The 19,804-nt window shown below is 43.5% G+C and overlaps 1 protein-coding gene across 1 annotated transcript in view; it reads left to right on the top strand.

Moving 5' to 3' along the window:
• The first annotated feature begins 11,444 nt into the window (after positions 1-11,444).
• Positions 11,445-19,804, top strand: part of PLEKHN1 (pleckstrin homology domain containing N1) — a 49,337-nt gene continuing 40,977 nt past the window's right edge. Inside the window, exons 1-2 of the mRNA XM_070956033.1 lie at positions 11,445-11,641; positions 16,774-16,873. Coding sequence (XP_070812134.1) covers positions 11,562-11,641; positions 16,774-16,873 — 180 coding nt within the window. The 5' untranslated portion in view covers positions 11,445-11,561. The remainder of the gene's footprint in view (positions 11,642-16,773; positions 16,874-19,804) is intronic.

The following is a 19,804-nucleotide window of genomic DNA, read 5'->3' as shown; positions in this document are numbered from 1 at the left end:
ATGCACTACGTTTAAGGACTTGCCTTGAAGAAGTTCTAATTGTCGTTCTGTTTACCCCTCCACTTTGGACTACAAAGCCCAGCTCGGATGCCAGCTAGCCTGGCGTGGAAAAAAATCGGGGGGTGGGGAGAGAGAGAGAGAGAGAAAAGGAAGTTTCTTGAAGATAGATGCCACTGTGTATGGATGATCTCTCTTTGTCTTTGCCGTTTTGGGTGCAAAAAATGAGAATTCTGCGGGAGAGGCTATGACCCAGAGGCTCTTCGTAAGTCAGCCAATGCTTATTCTACCAGTAACCCCTTTGCTGCTTCTGGGGTTTTTTTTTCGGTTTCATTTGTTTGTGTGTTGATTTATTTATTTTGTCGCTGGTTTCACTGTGACGTTCACTGGGCCAGTTTGCAATGATGCTGTATAGGGTTGGGGGCAGCTTGAACTGAACTCGCAAGCTTCGGAGATTCCTCATTCAAATTTGCTTCAAATTTTGGGGGTTCTGGGTCAGCAGTGAGGTTTATGCATCAAGCCACGATTAAACACATCCTCCTGCGATCTGCTTTACGAACCACGATCGGTGAGCTTCCCTAGCTGGATAAGCCACGATCACAAACAGACTGCCGAATGCTTGGTGCCATATTTTGTTAGCAAACCACAGTTTATGGGCCCACTTCTTCTTCAATGCTCCAGCCAAGATGTCCGCGGCTGGGAATTCTGGGCGTTGAAGTCCACACATCCTACCGTTCATATAAGCCATGATTTGAAAAAACAACAACAACTAACAAACCGTGGCCTGCTTGCCACCAAGGGTGAATCCAAAGGGTAGCTTTGCTGGGCTTCTCTGTATCCATGATTTAAGATTTATAAGCATCGTGGCTTAGCTTCGAAGGCATTTTTGCAAAAAGACATTTCCAACGGACAATTTCTGTAAATCTGTAGCTCGTCTGGCATTGTGCTCGGCCTTCCACCCGGAAACATAGTTTTGCAAATCCTGAGTGCTGTAACGGGGTGGGAACCATTTATCAGGGTTTGATCCGCTGCATTCATTTTGGGAAATTTGTTTTCACAGTGTTCTGTGTTTTTTTTTTTTATAAGTGCCTTCACTTTGCTTTTGGGGTCCTTCAGTGGGGCAAGTTGTCTATGGGGAGCAAAGCCTATGGGTCCTTCTCATCCGTTTGTGCCAGAGTGGGGTAGAAAATGTTTGCATCGGAAGATGTTGATAAAATTCCTTTTCATGCTGTTTACAGCAGTGTTTGGTCACTTTAAGACAGGCGGACTTCAACTCCCAGAATTCTTAGCTGGCTGGAAGAATTCTGGGAGTTGAAGTCCACACGTCTTAAAGGGGCCAAGCCTGAGAAACACTCAGGCAAAACCTAGCTGAAAAGCTAGGATTTTCTCCAGGCAATATCCATTTTCAAGATCTTTCTGGTCTACAAATCAGATATTCCCAATTGATCCTAGTTACAGACGTCAGGGATTTTTTTTTGCCCTTCTGTAATTTATCCGTGGATACCTCCCTCTTCCCAAGCAGTTTCTGAATTTCTTGAAGAGGAACAATTGAAGTGTTACCAGCCAGATGACGTTTTTCACGTCCCTAATGTGAAAATAAAGGAATTGAAGAAAAAAACCTTGTTTGGGTGGGTCGAGTGGTAGGATTCAGCCGGTTCGGGCGAATCGGTTGTTAAATTTCTGGCTGGCCCCGCCCCTCCCTGCCCCTCCCCTTTCAGGAGTCTCCCATTTTGGCTTCCAGATAAATCCAGGGAGGCCTACTAGGCCCAAAACAGGGTGTGTGTGGGGGGGTACGGCGTAACACCCCACCCCTCACGGCCCGTTTTTGCTCCCAGGAGGCTGCAGGGAAGCCTACTAGGCCCAAAACGAGCAGCGGGGGTGGGCAGCGTCCCCCCCGCGGCCCGTTTTTTGCTCCCAAGAGAGTGCAGGAGGCCGAGTGTTGCCTGTCACACATCCCTGGCCACGCCCACCATGGCCACGCCCACCCAGCTTGTCATTAGGGCAGAGAACCGGTCATTAAATTATTTGAATCCTACCACTGGGTGGGTCCTTGGGGGTGGGGAGGGGTCTTCCTTTTGGGGCGGTGGGAGAAGATGCTTTTGCAGAGGACGTCCTTATGTAGGAGTCACTTCGTTTGCAGAGATGGGAAGGACAAAGGCATGGCGCCTTCAAACTTGGGTCCTTTAAGACTGGTGGACTTCAACTCCCAGAATTCCCCAGCCAAAGCATGGCTGGCTGAGGAATTCTGGGACTTGAAGTCCACCAGTCTTAAAAATACTCAAGATTGGAGAGCCTTGGCCAAAGCGATTGCTTCTTTGCATCCTTTTTTTGCTACCACGTTTCGGTGGCGTCTTTGCCAATCGGAAGAGAGATGCTACGATCCTCAACGTACGATTGGAGCGCAAGCAAAGATGGCGGGTTTTGTAACGATGGAGGATACGGTAGCCGTAACCACGAAAGGAATTGGCAGTGGTTATCCTTCTTGGAAGCCCCTTTTCACTCACGTCCTCGCTTTCTCTCCCTCTCCCCACCCCTTTAGTTTAATTCAAGACTAGCTTTCAACTTCCCACCTGAATTACCATTACAGGTAAGTCCTCCATTTATGACCATAATTGAGCCCGGAATTACGGTCGTTAAACAGATCGCTTTTTTTGCAGCCGTCCCATTTTCACCCATGGGTGGGGTTTTTTTTGCTGGAAGTCGGAAGGAAACAATGGAAATTGCCAAAAAAAACACCCCACCGTATGGGATGTTGCAAACGGCCATAAATGTGAGCCAGTCACGAAGGAAGGAAGGAAGGAAGGAAGGAAGGAAGGAAGGAAGGAAGGAAGGAAGGAAGGAAGGAAATAATCTCATCTTTCTTGTTGCCCCTGAGATCCTGTTGAAGTCAGTGGCTAAGACACTGAGCTTGTCAATCAGAAAGATCGGCGGTTCGAATCCCCCGTACAGGTCTTCCTGTGTGAGCAGGGGGTTGAACTAGATGACCTCCAAGGTCCCTTCCGTTGCTGTTAAAAGTACGATCTCTGATCTATCCATGGTGCAAATCCCCAGCTTATTCACCCTAGGTTGGAGATGCCTTGAAGAGGGAAGAGGTGTACGTGTTAATTTATCTGTATTATGTGTGTCGGATTTATTTATGTGCTGTTAAAAACGTCCACTTTATTTTGTGTTTCTCAATTTTTGCACTATAACAAAACAAAAAAAAAAGGGGGGGGAATATGAGCAATACAAGCCAGTTGTGTAAAATAAAATAAAAAAAATAATAATAAAATAAATTAGATTTTTCTTGACTCTCTGACTCATTTTCAGGTTTATTTTTTAATATATATATTTTTTTATTTTTAAACCTGCCCTGAGTTTGATCCTCGAGACTGCTATAAAGGTAACCGCTTCCAGCCAAAGGGACTCGGTCCAAAACGGGATTAGAGACATGGATGACTTTACAAACATGTATGCCAGGTATGTCTTCTCTGTTCGGAATGGTAAGCATGGATTGGCGACCCTGGCTGCTTGCATGTCAAAACTCCTTCCAGGCAAAAGATCTCGGAGGTCAGTGCAAGAATTTTAGCTACTTCTAAGAAGGCTAATTTTATACAGGTAATCCTCAACGTACGACCACAATTTATGTCAATCAACCAATCAATTTATTACAGACTTAGGTAAAGGTAAAGGTTCCCCTCGCATATAGGTGCTAGTCATTTCCGACTCTAGGGGGCGGTGCTCACCTCCGTTTCAAAGCCGAAGAGCCAGCGCTGTCCGAAGACGTCTCCGTGGTCCTGCGGCCGGCATGACTCAACGCCAAAGGCGCACGGAACGCGGTTACTTTCCCACCAAAGGTGGTCTCTATTTTTCTACTTGCATTTTTTACCTGCTTTCGAACTGCTAGGTTGGCAGAAGCTCTGGGACAAGTCACGGGAGCTCACCCCGTGACGCGGCGCTCGGGATTCGAACCGCTGAACTGCCGACCTTTCGATCGACAAGCTCAGCGTCTTAGCCACTGAGTCACCGCGTCCCATTATTATTTTATATTATATTATATTCCGCTGCGCACTGAAGACCCTGTTGTTCCGCCAGGCAGGGCTGTCAATATAATAATTTTAAATTGGGGTATTTTAATTTTTGGTGTTTTAAATCGGCCAAATCTATTTAATTATTTTAATTTTTAATTATTGTTGTGTCTTGTGTTTTTAAATTGGCTGTACACCGCCCTGAGTCCTTCGGGAGAAGGGCGGTATAGAAATAAAATTATTATTATTATTATTATTATTATTATTATTATTATTATTATTATTATTATTATTATTATTATTATTATTATTATTACAGTCTTAGACCAGAACAAATAAAAATCCTCTGTAAAGATACAATTCAAAATTCTAGGAAAAAATAATAAATAACAACTAAAACCTATCATAAAATCCAGCCTGTCAATTATACGTGGTCTGATTATACTACAGTTTCAATCCATAACCTGGGTAGCCCATTTTTTTGTTATTTTGGGTTTTTTTTTTCAAGACGAGGAAGGGCTCTGTGTGACTCAGAGGCTTGCGTTCCAGTTTCTACTGGAAGATTCCCATGCGGAGGGGAAAATGTTGATGCAAATGATGCTGGAAAATCTATCGGGGATCGGTTAACAGAATTCTTTTTCCACCTGCTCTCCAGACTCAAAACGTCTATAAATAACCATCCGTTGCATAAAGGGGTGTGCAGAGAGGCCGTCTCCTAACGGAGCCCCCTTTCAATCGACCAGCAAACAGAAAGTGGGTTTCAGAAGTTAGTCAGGGCTAGTTTTTCTCGTGGACCGGGCAGAATTTCCACCGTGGGAAAATGCAGGAAACAGGCCGCATGCTGTCCCACCCCCCCCACCCCCCGCCAAAGGAATCCAAAATATTCCAGTTTCAAAGCCAGATCTCTGGCACGCATTTTGATGCCGTTTGCAAAAAAAAAAAAGTTCAAAGCAAACCGTGAAACAGGGTATGATAAAATGTTATAATCGCTTTGGCATCCTTCCTCCCCTTCGCTTAAAACTCATGTTTGCTGGGTGGAGGACAAAAAGATAGATAGATAGATAGACAGACAGATAGATAGATAGATAGATAGACAGATAGATAGATAGATAGATAGATAGACATACAGACAGACAGACAGACAGACAGACAGACAGACAGACAGATATAGGTAGGTGGGCATATAGGTAGGTAGATAGACAGATGATATAGGTAGGTAGGTAGGTAGGTAGGTAGATAGATAGATAGATAGACAGATAGACAGACATAGATATAGGTAGGTGGGCATGTAGGTAGGTAGACAGACAGATGATAGATGTAGGTAGGTAGGTAGGTAGGTAGGTAGGTAGGTGGGTGGGTGGGTGGGTAGATAGATAGATAGATAGATAGATAGATAGATAGATAGACAGACAGACAGACAGACAGACAGACAGACAGATATAGGTAGGTGGGCATATAGGTAGGTAGATAGACAGATGATATAGGTAGGTAGGTAGGTAGGTAGGTAGGTAGATAGATAGATAGATAGATAGATAGATAGATAGATAGATAGATAGATAGAAAAACAGACAGATAGATATAGGTAGGTGGGCATGTAGGTAGGTAGACAGACAGATGATAGATGTAGGTAGGTAGGTAGGTAGGTAGGTAGGTTGGTAGGTGGGTGGGTGGGTGGGTGGATAGATAGATAGATAGATAGATAGATAGATGATAGACATAGATGATAGAGATAGATAGGTAGATAGATAGGTGGGCACGTAGGTAGGTAGGTAGATGATAGATGTAGGTAGGTAGGTAGGTAGATAGATAGACAGATAGGTAGATAGATGATAGAGATAGGTAGGTAGATAGGTGGGCATGTAGGTAGGTAGATAGATGATTGATGTAGGTAGATTGGTAGGTAGGTAGGTAGATGATAGATAGATAGATAGATAGATAGATAGATAGATAGATAGATAGATAGATGTAGGTAGGTAGATAGACAGATGATAGATATTGGTAGGTAGATAGGTGGGTGGGTAGGTAGGTAGGTAAGTAGATAAAAAGATAGATAGATAAAGATGATTTTCTGTTTTCTGCTTTGTTTTTTCTCTATCACATTGCAAGCACTTTCCGTACACTTAGTATGCCTATTTCTGCTTTATTGATTCTTCGTCCTCCTTCAAAATCTGGTTTTTTTTTAGCCCTTTTATTCTGTTGCATTGTCTGTCTACTTTTTTTTAGTTCTATGAATACAGTAATTAGAGCCTTATGTATGTTTTTATTATAGTGTTTTCTGGCTTAAAGAAGACCCCAATGAAGGTTTGTGTCAAGTTTCCGAAAGATGCCCTAATTAATGTCAACTTGCAAAGCTTTCAAGTTGCCAGTTTGATTGATTGCCTGAGGTTTTAAGCAGACAATTAAAGGTTGCTTGTGCCACCGGATCAATTTTGTTTCAAGTAGGCCGTGGTTTATGCGTGTGTTGGGCCTCGGAAGGATGGCACAATGCGAACATTAAAATCATTATCACCGTCCCAGCGACAGGAGTAATAATAACTCCCCAGTCCAAAGCATCGAGTCGGCCTCGATTACTTTCCCGAAAGTATAGAAACTGTTGATTCAATCGATCTTCTATTTCTCCTACGGTTCTGATCAGCTTTTAAAATATTACATCAGGAAATTTAATCAGAATTACTCTGTAGGTGTAGTTGCACCACATTACAAAAAAAAAAAAAGATGTTGAGACTTTGGAAAAAGTGCAAAGAAGAGCAACAAAGAGGATGAGGAGACTGGAGGCTAAAACATATGAAGAAGGGTTGCAGGAACTGGGTATGTCTAGTTTGATGAAAAGAAGGGGAGACAGGATAGCAGTCTTCTAATATCTCAGGGGCTGCCCCAAAGAAGAGGGAGTCAAGCTATTCTTCCAAAGCACCTGAAAGCAGGAGAAGAAGCAATGGGTGGAAACTCATCAAGGAGGAGAAGCAATCTGGAAGCAAAGGGGGGTTGGACTAGATGTCCTCTAAGATCCCTTCCAATTCTGTTACGGTTACTTTCGCTTCGTGGGTTCGTTCTCTTCAAATCCTTTGGAAGCACATTCTTCTCGGGGCACAGGAAAGGAAATTCCGGTGGACAATGCCCACGTTGGCACTAATTTTAGGAAGAGAGAGAGAGAGAGAGAGAGGGAGAGGGAGAAAGACAAAGGAAGAGGGATCCCAAATTTGGAACGCCGCCTGCGAATGACGGGCATGGATTGTGAGCTCATTTTCCTGCCCCTCCCCCAGGCAGTATAAATACCATCTTGGATTTGGGAAAAAAAAAAGGGGGGGGGGAGAGAAACGATCATGGTCCTTAAAATTAAAAAAAAGGCTTCCTACGGCGAACTGGTTGGAGGAGAGGTGGCAGTGTTTCTCAGCTTTGGGGATTTTAAGATGGGTGGACTTCAACTCCCAGAATTCCCTTAACAAGCCATGATGATTGGGCTCAGCTTAGTGTCTTAGAAGGAAGCATCTATTGGGAGGGAAGGATGAAGATGTCACTTACGGTATCCGCAGGGGATTCGATCAAGGAATGGATTGGATTTATTCTCTGGGATTCTGGGACTTTAAAAAAAACAAAAACGCCAGGATTATCATTATTATTCTGCATTTCTGATTACCTTTCCTTTCTCTTTCCCTTTTCCTTTCCTCTATTATCCATTTCTTCTTCCTTCTATTTCCTCCCTCCCTCCCTCCTTTCCTTCCCTTCCCTCTTCATAGTTTCCTTCCCTTCCCTCTTCATCCTTTCCTTTCCCTTCCTTTCCCTTCCCTTCCCTCTTCCTTTCCTTCCCTTCCCTTCCCTCTTCATCCTTTCCTTTCCTTTCACTTCCTTCACTTCCCTCTTCCTCCTTTCCTTTCCTTTCCTTTCTTTTCCTTTCCTTCCCTTCCCTTCCCTCTTCTTTCCCTTCCCTTCCCTTCCCTTCCCTCCTCTTCTTTTCCTTCCCTTCCCTTCCCTCTTCATCCTTCCCTTCCCTTCCCTTCCCTCTTCATCATTTCCTTTCACTTCCTTCCCTTCCCTCTTCCTCCTTCTTTCCTTTCCTTTCCTTTCCTTTCCTTTCCTTTCCTTTCCTTTCCTTTCCTTTCCTTTCCTTTCCTTTCCTTCCCTTCCCTTCCCTTCCCTTCCCTTCCCTCCTCTTCTTTTCTTTTCCTTTCCTTTCCTTCCCTTCCCTCTTCATCTTTTCCTTTCCTTCCCTTCCCTCTTCATCGTTTCCTTTCACTTCCTTCCCTTCCCTTCCCTCTTCCTCCTTCTTCCCTTTCTTTTCCTTTCCTTCCCTTTCCTTCCCTCCCCTTCTTTTCCTTCCCTTCCCTTCCCTCTTCATCCTTTCCTTTCACTTCCTTTCACTTCCTTCCCTTCCCTCTTCCTCCTTCTTTCCTTTCTTTTCCTTTCCTTCCCTTCCCTTCCCTCTTCTTTTCCTTCCCTTCCCTTCCCTCTTCATCCTTTCCTTTCGCTTCCTTCCCTTCCCCCTTCCCCCTTTCCTTTCCTTCCATCTTCTTCCTTTCCTTTCTTTCTTTCCCTCCTCTTCTTTTCCTTCCCTTCCCTCTTCATCCTTTCCTTTCCCTTCCTTTCCCTTCCTTTCCTTTCCTTCCCTTCCCTCCTCTTCTTTTCCTTCCCTTCCCTCTTCATCCTTTCCTTTCACTTCCTTCCCTTCCCTTCCCCCTTCCCCCTTTCCTTTCCTTCCCTTCCCTTTCCAATGAGCTTCTTCCTGTCCTTCAAGAAGTATTCTGAAAAGCAGGGTGTTGGTTGTGCAAAAGACACCACAGACAGATGGCCTCTTTGCACATCTGGAACCCCCACCCCCACCCCCAGTCTGTCCCAGCATCTGGGAGTGCTCAGTTTGAACGTCAGTTTCTTCCTCCCACCATTTCATTCCCAAACTGCAAAGCATCAAGTCTCCTTCCACGCCTGGCTTTTGACTTCACGGACACATCCGTGTCGTGTTTTTTTTTGTCTTGGCAAAGGGGTTTAAAATTCCTTTCTGCTGGGATATTTTTCCAGCTTTTATGGGTAGGATCTCCTGATGGTCCCCTTTTTAAAGGCAACACAGGCCCCGGCCCTGCTTGTCAAAGGAGCAGAGCCAATTTTTTTTAAAAAATTATTTATGTATTTGTAAAATTTATGAGTCACCCACCCTACAGCACAATAAGTCAACCGTTCGCCTGTAAACACTGTAGGGTCTTTTCCATGCTTTCAGCATAATATCCCCTAAGACCAGTGGTGAAATGTCAAATTAGTTACTACGGGTACTGTGGGCGTGGCTTGGTGGGGGGGAGGAGTAATGTGACTGGGTGGGTGTGGCCAACTTTAAAAAAAACTTTTTTAAAGCAATTTTTTTTACAACCCATTCCGCCGAATGATCCGATATCTCAGGGGCTGCCCCAGTGGTGAAATCCAATTTTTTTTTTACTACCGGTTCTGTGGGCGTGGCTTGATGGGTGTGGTGTGGCTTGATGGGCGTGGCTTGATGGGCGTGACAGGGGAAGGATACTGTAAAATCTCAATTCCCATCCCATTCCAGGGGAAGGATACTGCAAAACCTCCATTCCCACCCCACTCTGGGGCCTGCCAGAGGTGACATTTACCGGTTCTCTGAACTACTCAAAATTTCCACTACCAGTTCTCCAGAACCTGTCAGAATCTGCTGGATTTCACCCCTGGGCTGCCCCAAAGAAGAGGGAGTCAAGCTATTCTCCAAAGCACCTGAAGGCAGGACAAGAAGCAACTGGTGGAAACTAACCAAGGAGAGAAGCAACTTAGAACTAAGGAGAAATTTCCTGACAGTGAGAACAATTATCCCGTGGAACTACTTGCCTCCAGAAGTTGTGAATGCTCCAACACTGGAAATTTTTAAGAAGAGGTTGGATAACCATTTGTCTGAAATGGTATAGAGTTTCCAACTCTGCTATTGTCTTAAACTTCATAGCTCCCACTGCTTTAAGAAAGTTCAAAACATCCTTAAAGATCCATCTCATCCTGAGCACCCCCCTTTTTTTTTTTGAACTATTACCATCTGGCAGACGGTACAGGATAATAAAAACAAGGACGAATAGGCTTCTACCCCAGAGCAGTAACTATATTGAATACTAGTGTATAATAGTGCAATAATAATGCCGTATCAGGGGTTTTTTTCAATTCATTGGTACAGAACGGGAAGGATGTGTGTTTCTTGTTCTATTTTTTTTTTTTTTTTATGTATAAGGTACACTGAAGGTGGCATTCAATTTCGTTGTACGAGGTGCAACGACAGCGAAGCAAAGCAAAGCAAAGCAGGGGGTTCGGCTAGCAGACCTCCAAGGTCCCTTCCAACTCTGTTATTCTATTCTATTCTATTCTATTCTATTCTATTCTATTCTATTCTATTCTATTCTATTCTAGTCTTTATTCTTTATTCTATATTGTATCCTGCATTGTATTGTATTGTATTGTATTGTATTGTATTGTATTGTATTGTATTCTATATTCTATATTCTTTATTCTATTCTGTATTGTATTGTATATTCTATTCTATTCCATTCTATATTCTTTATTCTATATTCTATCCTGCATTCTATTGTATTGTATTGTATTGTATATTCTATATTCTTTATTCTATTCTGTATTGTATTGTATATTCTATTCTATTCCATTCCATTCTATTCTATATTCTTTATTCTATATTCTATCCTGCATTCTATTGTATTGTATTGTATTGTATTGTATTGTATTGTATTGTATTCTATATTCTTTATTCTATATTCTATTCTGTATTGTATTGTATATTCTATTCCATTCCATTCCATTCTATTCTATATTCTTTATTCTATATTCTATCCTGCATTCTATTGTATTGTATTGTATTGTATTGTATTGTATTGTATTGTATTGTATTCTATATTCTTTATTCTATATTCTATTCTGTATTGTATTGTATATTCTATTCCATTCCATTCCATTCCACTTCACTCCACCCCACCCCACCCCACCCCACCCCACCCCACCCTAAACTAAACTAAACTAAACTAAACTAAACTAAACTAAACTAAACTAAACTAAACTAAACTAAAGCCAGGTTTTCAAGCCAATTTTTTGTCTCTCTTACAGGTAAAAAAAAAAAAAGGGGGGGCTGGAACGCACCTTTAGAAAATCCCTCCAGTTCCCTGCCCTCCCCCCCCCCAAAAGCAGCCACCACAAACAGCCAATCGGCTTGTGTGTGTGTGTATGTGTGTATTTGCACGCCCGTGTGTGTATGCCTTGCTGTTGGCAGTTCTCAGGAAGCGAGCAGCCGAAAGGATCCTTTGGCCAAAACGGCTTGGTTTCTTCCCATGTGCACACACACACACCACACACACACACACACGCCCAGAGGCTCATTCTCTCGGAGAAGACGGAAGTGAGGAAGCCTCGCATGACACACACACACACACACAGAGACGCCCCAACCAAGCCACACACCTTCTGGGTTTCGCTCCAGGCGGCCGGCCGGCCGGGGGCTCCCGCATTCCGCCTCTTGGCTGCTGCTGGCTTTCCGACGCTGCGAGCGGGATTCCGTCGCCCCGACTTCGGAAGATGGGGAACATGGCTTGCGTCCCCCAAACGCCCGGCCGCTTCCGATATTCCTTTTCTCGGAAAAACTCCTTCAAAAAAGAGTGAGTCCCAGCTCTTTCCTTCCCGTCTTTTTCTCGGAACGTTTCTTTCTTTCTTTCTTTCTTTCTTTCTTTCTTTCTTTCTTTCTTTCTTTCTTTCTTTCTTTCTTTCTTTCTTTCTTTCTTTCTTTCTTTCTTTCTTTCCCTCATTTCTCCCTCTTTCCCTCCTTTCTTTCCTTCCTCCTTTCTTTCTTTCCCTCCCTCTCTTCTTTCCTTCCTTCCTTCCCTCCTGCCTCCCTCCTTTCTTTCCTCCCTCCCTCCCTCCTTCCTTTTTTCTTTCTCCCTCCCTTCCTCCTTTCTTTCCCTCCTCCTCTTTCTTTCTTTCCCTCCCTCTCTTCTTTCCTTCCTTCCTTCCGTCCTCCCTCCCTCCCTTCTTTCCTCCCTCCCTCCTTCCTTCCTTTCCTTCCTCCCTCCCTCCTTTCCTTGCTTCCTTCCTTCTTTCTTAGCTTCCTTCCTTCCTTCTTTCTATCTTTCTTTCTTTCCCTCCCTCCCTCCCTCTTTCTTTCTTTCTTTCTTTTCTTCCTTCCTTCTTTCTTTCCCTCCCTTCCTCCGTTCTTCCTTCCTTCCTTCCTTTCCTTCCTCCCTCCCTCCTTTCCTTGCTTCCTTCCTTCTTTCTTAGCTTCCTTCTTTCTATCTATCTTTCTTTCCCTCCCTCCCTTTTTCTTTCTTTCTTTCTTTCTCCTTCCTTCCTTCCTTCCTTCCTTCCTTCTTACTTTTTCTTTCCCTCCCTCCTTCTCTTCTCTTCTCTTCTCTTCTCTTCTCTCTCTTCTCTTCTCTTCTCTTCTCTTCTCTTCTCTTCCCTTCCCTTCCCTTCCCTTCCCTTCCCTTCCCTTCTCAGGGTTTCGGCTGCGCGTGTCGTTTTCCCCCCAAGGATTTATAACTCCCAAATGTTCGTAGAATAATATGATCCCCCGGATCGCGGGGTGAACGGTAGTTTGTCTGCAAATTCTTTCTTTATTTAAAAAAAGAAGAAGAAGAAGAAGTAATTTTCTTCTGCAGAGAGAAGAAAGGAAGGGGGGAAAAAGTTTTATTTTAATTCGTCTTTTGTTTCTGTCACTTCTGTTGTGTGCGTTGCCCCGTCTAAAGTTAACTGTAGTCGTTTTTTTAAAAAGGCTGTCCCACTGGGAAATTGGAGTCCCACTCATTCAAAATGTACCATACCGAATCTGTGGGGCTTTACCCCTTGTGCTCAATGGGGTTTATATTCCTTATTATGTATTGCCTAGGATGTTCGGTTCTCTTGTAACCCTGCTTTTTCAGTAGGGAAAAAACAAAAAAACCAACAACAATTCAAGTTAACCTAGAATGCAAACTTTTGTGGTCCCTTCTCTTTGCTTATACTAGAGAAGGGGCTAAAAATACCCCTCTTTCTTCTCCCAGATCCTTCTAAGTTATTTATAATCCTAAATATTTCCTGCAATTGAGAGAAGAAGATTCAGAATTGCATTAGTGGGGGTGGGGTGGGGGTTTTGTCCCCCTCCCCAAAGAAAATTTATAGACGAGAGGGAAGAAAAGCATTTAAAGAAATCTCAAAAATCATTTGGCTTTTCTCTTCCCTTTTAAAGGGTGTTTTTTTCCCTCCCTCTCTGTCTGTGTCTGTGTGCATAACTGCAAAGTTGTACTCACCGCCCAAAGTCACTGGAAGTTGGGTGGGTTGTAAACGTAATACCTAATTATTATTTCATAGGTGTTGTTTTTTTAAAAAAAAAAAAAATTACCTGCTTTTGCACGGCGTGGGAAAAAAAAACCAATCTCGACCTGCATATTACTTGTCATAGCTGACTAATTTAATTGCACAGGAGACGTGAGTGAAACTGGGAAACGCTTGTCCGTTTCCACTAGACCCTGTTCTGTTTTTAGCAATCATCGGATTCTAACCGATTAAACAGAGTTGGACCTACAGAGTTGGACCTACAAGGTCATCTAGTCCAACCCCCTGCCCTACCGGAGCAGGAGACCCTGCCTATACACCATTTCTGACAAAACGGCAGCCCGGTCTCTTCTTGAAAATCAGGGCAGGGTTAAAAGTATTATTATTATTATTTTTGCTTTTATGAAACTAACTTGCCCCGTTAAAACCCCCACAAAACCTGTCAGTTGTCGTTGGGCTACTCGTTATTTTGCTTCCCCCACGCCCCCCCGGAGAGGTCGGACTACAAATTTCATCATCCCCAGCTAGCACAGCACATGGCATGGCTAATAATATAAATATATCAAGACATCTACCCTGTTTCCCTGAAAATAAGACATCCCCTGATAATAACCCCCAATGGGGCTTTTGAGCGCATGCACTCAAATTTATTTATTTATTTATTTTATTAGTCATATTTCTATGCCGCCCACTCTCCGAGGACCCTGGGCGGCTTACACCAAAGACAGTCTACTAAATAGCATATTGCCCCCTAACAATCTGGGTCCTCATTTTACCCACCTCGGAAGGAGGGAAGGCTGAGTCAACCTTGAGCCTGGTGAGATTTGATCCGCTGATCTGCTGAACTAGCAGTCAGCTGAAGTAGCTGCAGTACTGCACTCTAACCACTGCGCCACCTCGGCTCAATAAGCCTCCCCGCGAAAATAAGCCCTCCCCGAAAATATTTAAACGCAAAGCTGGAAATCAGGTTAAGACGGCAAGAGGAGTCCCGTTTTGCTCCACGCGCCCCAAAATAATAAGACCTCCCCGAAAATAAGGCCAAGCGCTTATTTTGGGGTTCAAAAAAAAAATATAAGACAGGGTCTTATTTTCGGGGGAAACACAGTAGGATGGGTTTTTTTTTTTCTCACCCAGTTTGAAAATTATGGGTGGCTGACACCCCCCACCCCACTCCCGCTTATGGGAAGGGGAACCAAGTGTCGGCTTCGAATTGTGAGACGCCTAAGTAACCAGACACTTGGTCTCTCTATCACTCTGTTGCGTATGTGTGTGCAGGCGCACAACTGCTTTTAAAGGACAGTATGAATTAGAGTTGGCTGTGGGCACTGGAAAATATTTCCCCATCTTATACGGAAAGTCCATTTTCCCACATGTTCCCGATTGCACACAAAAAAAATAAAAAATAAATGTGCAATCCACAGGCCGGGTGTATGGAAGTGCTTTCCAAAACACAGCCCAATAGAAGGCCTGATTTCAAACTGTGCCCTGCTCACGTGGGGACTCGTTTCTTTTTTTGTGACACTGCCACGAGGAATTGTGAAAGTGTGTTCGAAGGAAAGCGAGCACGCTTTCAATTCCCCTCTTTGCAAAGTGGGATTCAGACGAGGACAGCCGTTTTGCCAAACCTGGGGTGGGGCATGCTCCCTAAGACCAGGGGGTCTGCAACCTTAAACACTCAAAGAGCCATTTGGACCCGTTTCCCACAGAAAAGAAAACACCGGGAGCCACAAAAACCTTCCCGTGCCTGACTATTTCTTGAGCGGCCACAAAACTAGCCTATGTCGTTGAATTAAACGTTCTGTTTTCTTCTGAAACTTTTCTTTTCTTGGCCTACCGGGGGTTGAGAAGCTCAATAAATCGCGTGCCACGGGTGTTGCACATTGCATATTTTGAGTGACAGGGAGCCGCAGCAGAGGGGTGAAAGAGCCACATGCGGCTCCAGAGCCTCTGGTTGCTGACCCTTGTCCAAGACCATCTCAGAAAGGAATTGCTAAAATTACAGGCACAGGAAACATGGAAAATTGTGTGTTTGTGGGTGTGGGTGTTTCAGCCTTTCACAATCAAGGAGTCCCTTTTTTTCCCAATTAGATGGCTGCATTTATCTTCGTTTTGTTTTGTTTGTAAATATTATCAATCGGTCCCTGTGATCTCTGGTGAACTGGATAGGGAAATGAGATGACGTCATACCGAAAGTTGGCTCATTTTGTTTCGTTGCTTTGTTCGTGTTTTGATTGTGGGTCCTCATTCTTTCTGATGGGCTAGGAAAGATTGACACAGGCTGATAGGAATCGATTCAGAGATCCCTTTTAGATGTGGCCAGTTTCTCGAATCTCTCAAGTTTCAAATCTTCCCCCGATCTCAAACGAGTGGGAGATAATCCTTTTTTTAATCCCGCCAAAAATTGACTCCTACTAGGAACGAAGGGGAATGTTTCATCGTTATTCGTAATGTCAACAGAAAAGCCCATTGCCCTAAATAATTTTTGATAGTTGTGTGATTTATTAAGACTCTCACGTCTGGGTTGCCAAAATCTCAAGGGCCACTAGGGGGCAACTTAGAGGAAAAGAAACCAAGGTAATGCTGCCCCCCTCGTGGTCGATGGGATTTAGGCAACCTGGATCCGATCACTGTCCATTTATGGCACGTGGTGTTGTGTTCTTCACTTTCATTTTTTTTATTTAGTTTGCCGTGACGCTGATTTTTAATGTTGGTGATTAGAATAGGGGGGTGAAGTGCCTTTTTATTTTGCTGCTTATTAGTTATCAGCCTACCTGGCCTGAATTCAGGAACTAAACGGTGTCTAAAACTTGGGGGAGGGAGTGGAGACCACTAAGAAGTGCCTACAGGAATATTTATATTTTAGATACAGATTTGCATCAGGCCCATATCTACGTTGGGTAAAAACACAGTACATGTTTAAGCTGGTTAGTTTTCACTTTAATTGAGGTATATATGGTGGCCTCGTTGGGTTTTATGGTTGAGTGAGTTACTACAAATCCAGAATGTAGGTTAATTCGGTAATAAGTAAACATATATTATGCAATACCTATTAGCATGTATGCAATAATCAAGCTATGGCTCTTCCCTGAGACCGGTGTCACAACTTTGTCTTAAGACCTTCCTTCCTTCCTTCCTTCCTTCCTTCCTTCCTTCCTTCCTTCCTTCCTTCCTTCCTCCCTCCCTCCCTCCCTCCCTCCCTCCCTCCCTCCCTCTCTGCCCTCTCCTCCCCTCCTCTCCCCTCTTCTCCTCTCCCCTCTTCCTCAAACTGGCTCTCTATAGTTCAACCTGAACAAGACAGTAAAGCAAAGCTGGGGCAGCGTCCCTCATTCCTTTTCGCATTTTTGACGGTTGGTGAGTTGCAAACAGTGATGAGCCTGGTGATAAAATAAATTGCTCATTCCCTCTTTCCCCCTCCATGCCTTCCTGATTCGCTTTGTTTGCTTGCCTTGATGTTTCTTTGTGGCCCTGTTTTATTGCCTTTCAGACAAGAGAGCAAGAAAAAACTGGCTGAGCTCTTTGGATTTGAAGCGGAGCATGAGAGAGATGTGACTTCAGACAAAATACTGCAATATATTCCTGCAAAGGTAAGTAAATTTTGCGGGACGGATGTGTTAATTCTCCACCTTCCTCCTTCGTCTGCAGTCCCTACACAATTCAGCGCTAATGCAAGGTGGGCTGCTTTCGAATTCAGCACCCGTTGTTTCCAGACAGCCTGTGGCAGAGGATGATGGAACCTGTAGTCTCCTTACCGTTTCGAGGTTACGGAATGGGGGAAAACTCTTGCTCTGCCCCCAGAGATATAAACCCTGAAAAATTTGATTGTTTTTGCTTCTTGATGACCTTCCAAAAAACCTGTTCTAATCTCCAGTGGCTTCTGAGCCATTTCTGAAATGTTGGGAAAAGGAAGGAAGGAAGAAAGAGAGAGAAAGAGAGAGAGAGAAAGAGAGAGAAAAGAGAGAGAGAGAGGAAGGAAGGAAGGAAGGAAGGAAGGAAGGAAGAAAGAAAGAAAGAAAGAAAGAAAGGAAAGAAAGAAAGAAAGAAAGAAAAAAGAAAGGAGACAGAGACAAAGACAGACAGAGAAACAGACAGAGACAGAAAGAAAGAAAAAAGAGAGAGAAACAGAGACAGAGAGAGAAACAGAGAGACAGAAAGAAAGAAAAAAGCGTGAAACAGGAAGAGAGACAGAGACAGAGAGAAAGAAAGAAAGAGAGAAAGAAAGAGATGGACAGACAGAAATAGAGAGAGAAAGAAACAAAGAGACGGAAAGAGAGAAAAAAGAAAAAGAAAGAGAGACAGAGAGAGACAGACAAAAAGAGAGAAACTACAGACAGACAGAAAGAAAAAAGATACAGACACACACAGAGAGAGACAGAGACAGAGAACAAGAAAGAAAGAAGCAGAGAGACAGAAACAGAGAAGAAAGAAAGAAAAAGAAAAAGAGAAAGAAAGAAAGAGGAAGAAAAAGAAAGAAAGAGAGAGAGAGACAGATAGACAAAGAGAGAGAAACAGAAACAGAAAAAAAGAAAGGAAAGAGAGAGACAGAGAGAGAGACAGACAAAGAGAGAGAGAAACAGAGACAGAAAAAAAGAGACAGAGACAGAGAAAGAGAAAGAAAGAAAAAGAAAGAAAGAAAGAAAGAAAGAAAGAAAGAAAGAAAGAAAGAAAGAAAGAAAGAAAGAAAGAAAGCACACCCGTGGACAATTTTCTCTCTCTCCTATTTACTGTAATTTCCCAGGGAAAGTGCAACCCAATTGCTGCCCACACAAGGCGTTCCAGACGCACAACTTTCAGCTCTTATCCTGAAACTATACTTACACAAATGAGCCAGCCCACAATCCGCCTCTTTATAACAAAAATTCAGAAGAGAAGCCGGCACCCCCTTCTTCCTGGTTCTCACGCCGGGCTTTTTTTTTTTTTTTTTTTTCTGGGTGCCAAACGCAAAAAAACTCGTCCCTGATCCGTAAGAGCCGGAGTGCTTTGCCAAAGGCAGACAAAAAAACATTTTATGGATTAGTTTCTGTCTCGGTTTAACGCAGGGCTGCCAAGGAGGCCTTTCCCCCACCTTGTTAGATGCTGTTATTTTAAAGCAGTGGTTTTTTTCCCCCCCACAACTTTAGGCACTTTTAAGAGGGTGGACTTCAACTCCCAGAATTCCCTAGCCAGCTCTAGGGAGTTGAAGTCCACCCAATTTAAAGTGGCAAAGATTAAAAAAAAAACACTGCTGTAAAACAGTACACTCACATGCACACAAAAACACACCCACACCCACGCACACCCATTTCATCTGCCAGTACTTGCAGGTCCTAAGAGAGAAACCTCCTTTTTGAAGGGTGCATGAATAGAGTAGAGTAGAGTAGAGTAGAGTAGAGTAGAGTAGAGTAGAGTAGAGTAGAGTAGAGTAGAGTAGAGTAGAATAGAATAGAATAGAATAGAATAGAATAGAATAGAATAGAATAGAATAGAATAGAATAGAATGCAATGCAATGCAATGCAATGCAATGCAATGCAATGCAATGCAATGCAATGCAATGCAATGCAATGCAATGCAATGCAATGCAATGCAATGCAATGCAATGCAATGCAATGCAATGCAATGCAATACATAACAGAGTTGGAAGGGACTTTGGAGGTCTTGTAGTCCAACCCCCTGCTTAGGCAGGAAACCCTGCACCACTTCAGACAAAGGGTTATCCAACCTCTTCTTAAAAACTTCCACTGTTGGAGCATTCACAACTTCTGGTGGCAAGTTGTTCCACTTGTTAATTGTTCTCACTGTCAGGAAATTTCTCCTTAGTTCTAAGTTGCTTCTCTCCTTGATGAGTTTCCACCCATTGCTTCTTGTCCTGCCCTCAAGTGCTTTGGAGAATAGCTTGACTCCCTCTTCTTTGGGGCGGCCCTGAGAGACTGGAAGACTGCTATCATGTCTCCCCTAGTCCTTCTTTTCATCAAACTAGACATACCCAGTTCCTGCAACCGTTCTTCATATGCTTTAGCCTCCAGTCCCTAATCCTCTTTGCTGCTCTTCTCTGCACTCTTCCTAGAGTCTCCACATCTTTTTTACATCGTGGTGACCAAAACTGGACGCAGGATTCCAAAAGTGTGGCCTTACCAAGGCCTTATAAAGTGGTATCAACACTTCACGTGATCTTGATTCCATCCCTCTGTTGATGCAGCCTAGAACTGTGTTGGCTTTTTTGGCAGTTGCTGCACACGGCTGGCTCATATCTAAATGGTTGCTCACTAGGACTCCACTAAGATCCCTCTCACAGTTACTACTATTCTAGAGACAATTCTACAGGCCAGGATGGAGGCACCATTACTAAACAGTCCACACGTCACTAAAATTCGCATTCTTGTAACCTTTAAGTAGGGAAAATAGCCCAACGCAGGGCAACAATTTTTGAACCATACTACTTCAAATGGGCTAATTTACAAAATGCATCCATAATCCGGGATACGAAACTCCGTGGAACTGAAATTTGGCGGATTGCATAGTTTCTGCAAACTTTATAGTT

Source organism: Pituophis catenifer, unplaced genomic scaffold (assembly GCF_029215685.1).
Source record: "Pituophis catenifer annectens isolate HBS135680 unplaced genomic scaffold, rPitCat1.0.hap2 SCAF_18, whole genome shotgun sequence".
Lineage (NCBI taxonomy): Eukaryota > Metazoa > Chordata > Lepidosauria > Squamata > Colubridae > Pituophis > Pituophis catenifer.
This window is presented reverse-complemented; position numbering and strand designations above follow the sequence as displayed.